This window comes from Zerene cesonia, chromosome 5, assembly GCF_012273895.1.
Source record: "Zerene cesonia ecotype Mississippi chromosome 5, Zerene_cesonia_1.1, whole genome shotgun sequence".
In the NCBI taxonomy this organism is placed as follows: Eukaryota; Metazoa; Arthropoda; class Insecta; order Lepidoptera; family Pieridae; genus Zerene; species Zerene cesonia.
This window is the reverse complement of record NC_052106.1, coordinates 8,878,618-8,879,372: the sequence shown is the minus strand read 5'-3', so window position 1 is coordinate 8,879,372 and position 755 is coordinate 8,878,618. Positions and strand designations below refer to the sequence as shown.

General features: G+C 32.8%; 1 protein-coding gene across 1 annotated transcript in view; it reads left to right on the top strand.

The window, feature by feature from the left end:
• Positions 1-377: 377 nt before the first annotated feature.
• The window catches only part of LOC119840240 (membrane-bound alkaline phosphatase-like), a gene marked incomplete at its 5' end in the record, with an annotated part of 13,119 nt that continues 12,741 nt past the window's right edge, over positions 378-755 (top strand). The window contains one exon of the mRNA XM_038366754.1: positions 378-412. Coding sequence (XP_038222682.1) covers positions 378-412 — 35 coding nt within the window. The remainder of the gene's footprint in view (positions 413-755) is intronic.

Sequence of the window (755 nt, the reverse complement as noted above, 5' to 3'; positions counted from 1 at the left end):
CTATACATTGCGCTATCACTTCCCAACATTTCACGCACGCCCTCTTAAATACCGTAAGGTAATGTGTGTCAATTAAAAATAGTCGCATATTCCGCTTACCGTAATGAGGGTAATAAAGCATGTATTCATTTCGCAAATGTTTTCATTACATAAAACACACATTACGCCGTCGCAATACATTTTTCCTCGTTAAATATTAAGTATAATTGAAAGTTTGTTTAACCGAAACGACACATTTGAAAAAATGTTAAATGCAATATTGGAAAATAGTTTACGGAGTGGCTTTCTGCTGGACAGTAAAGATACAAAAAAAAATTATTTTAAGAATTTAGTATAGAAGAACAATTCGCTTTGACTATACTAAAAACTGCATGAAGTTACACTTTTCGTCAAGATTTCTATCATAAAGCTTGTAATGGATATATTTTCCAGTAAAATGTATTTCTTTATAAATTCTCGAACCGTAATTGGTCGTGGAAGAAGCACGATGTCGCGCAGTTCCGCACCAAGCCGAGCCAAGTCTCCGCGTGAAATACGGTGAATGTGGAGAGCTTTATATTCTGTTCCAAACGAATTGCTAGAAAAGATTCTGTAGTATTGCTTGACCAAATAAACGGTGTATAATAATTATGTGGATACAAAATTACATATTTACTTTTTGAAGTATAAAAATATGGTTTGTAAAGTAGGTTGAATAATAAAATGGCAGAGTAACGATAGTTATGATTTATTCTACAATTTTACAAAGACAAAGC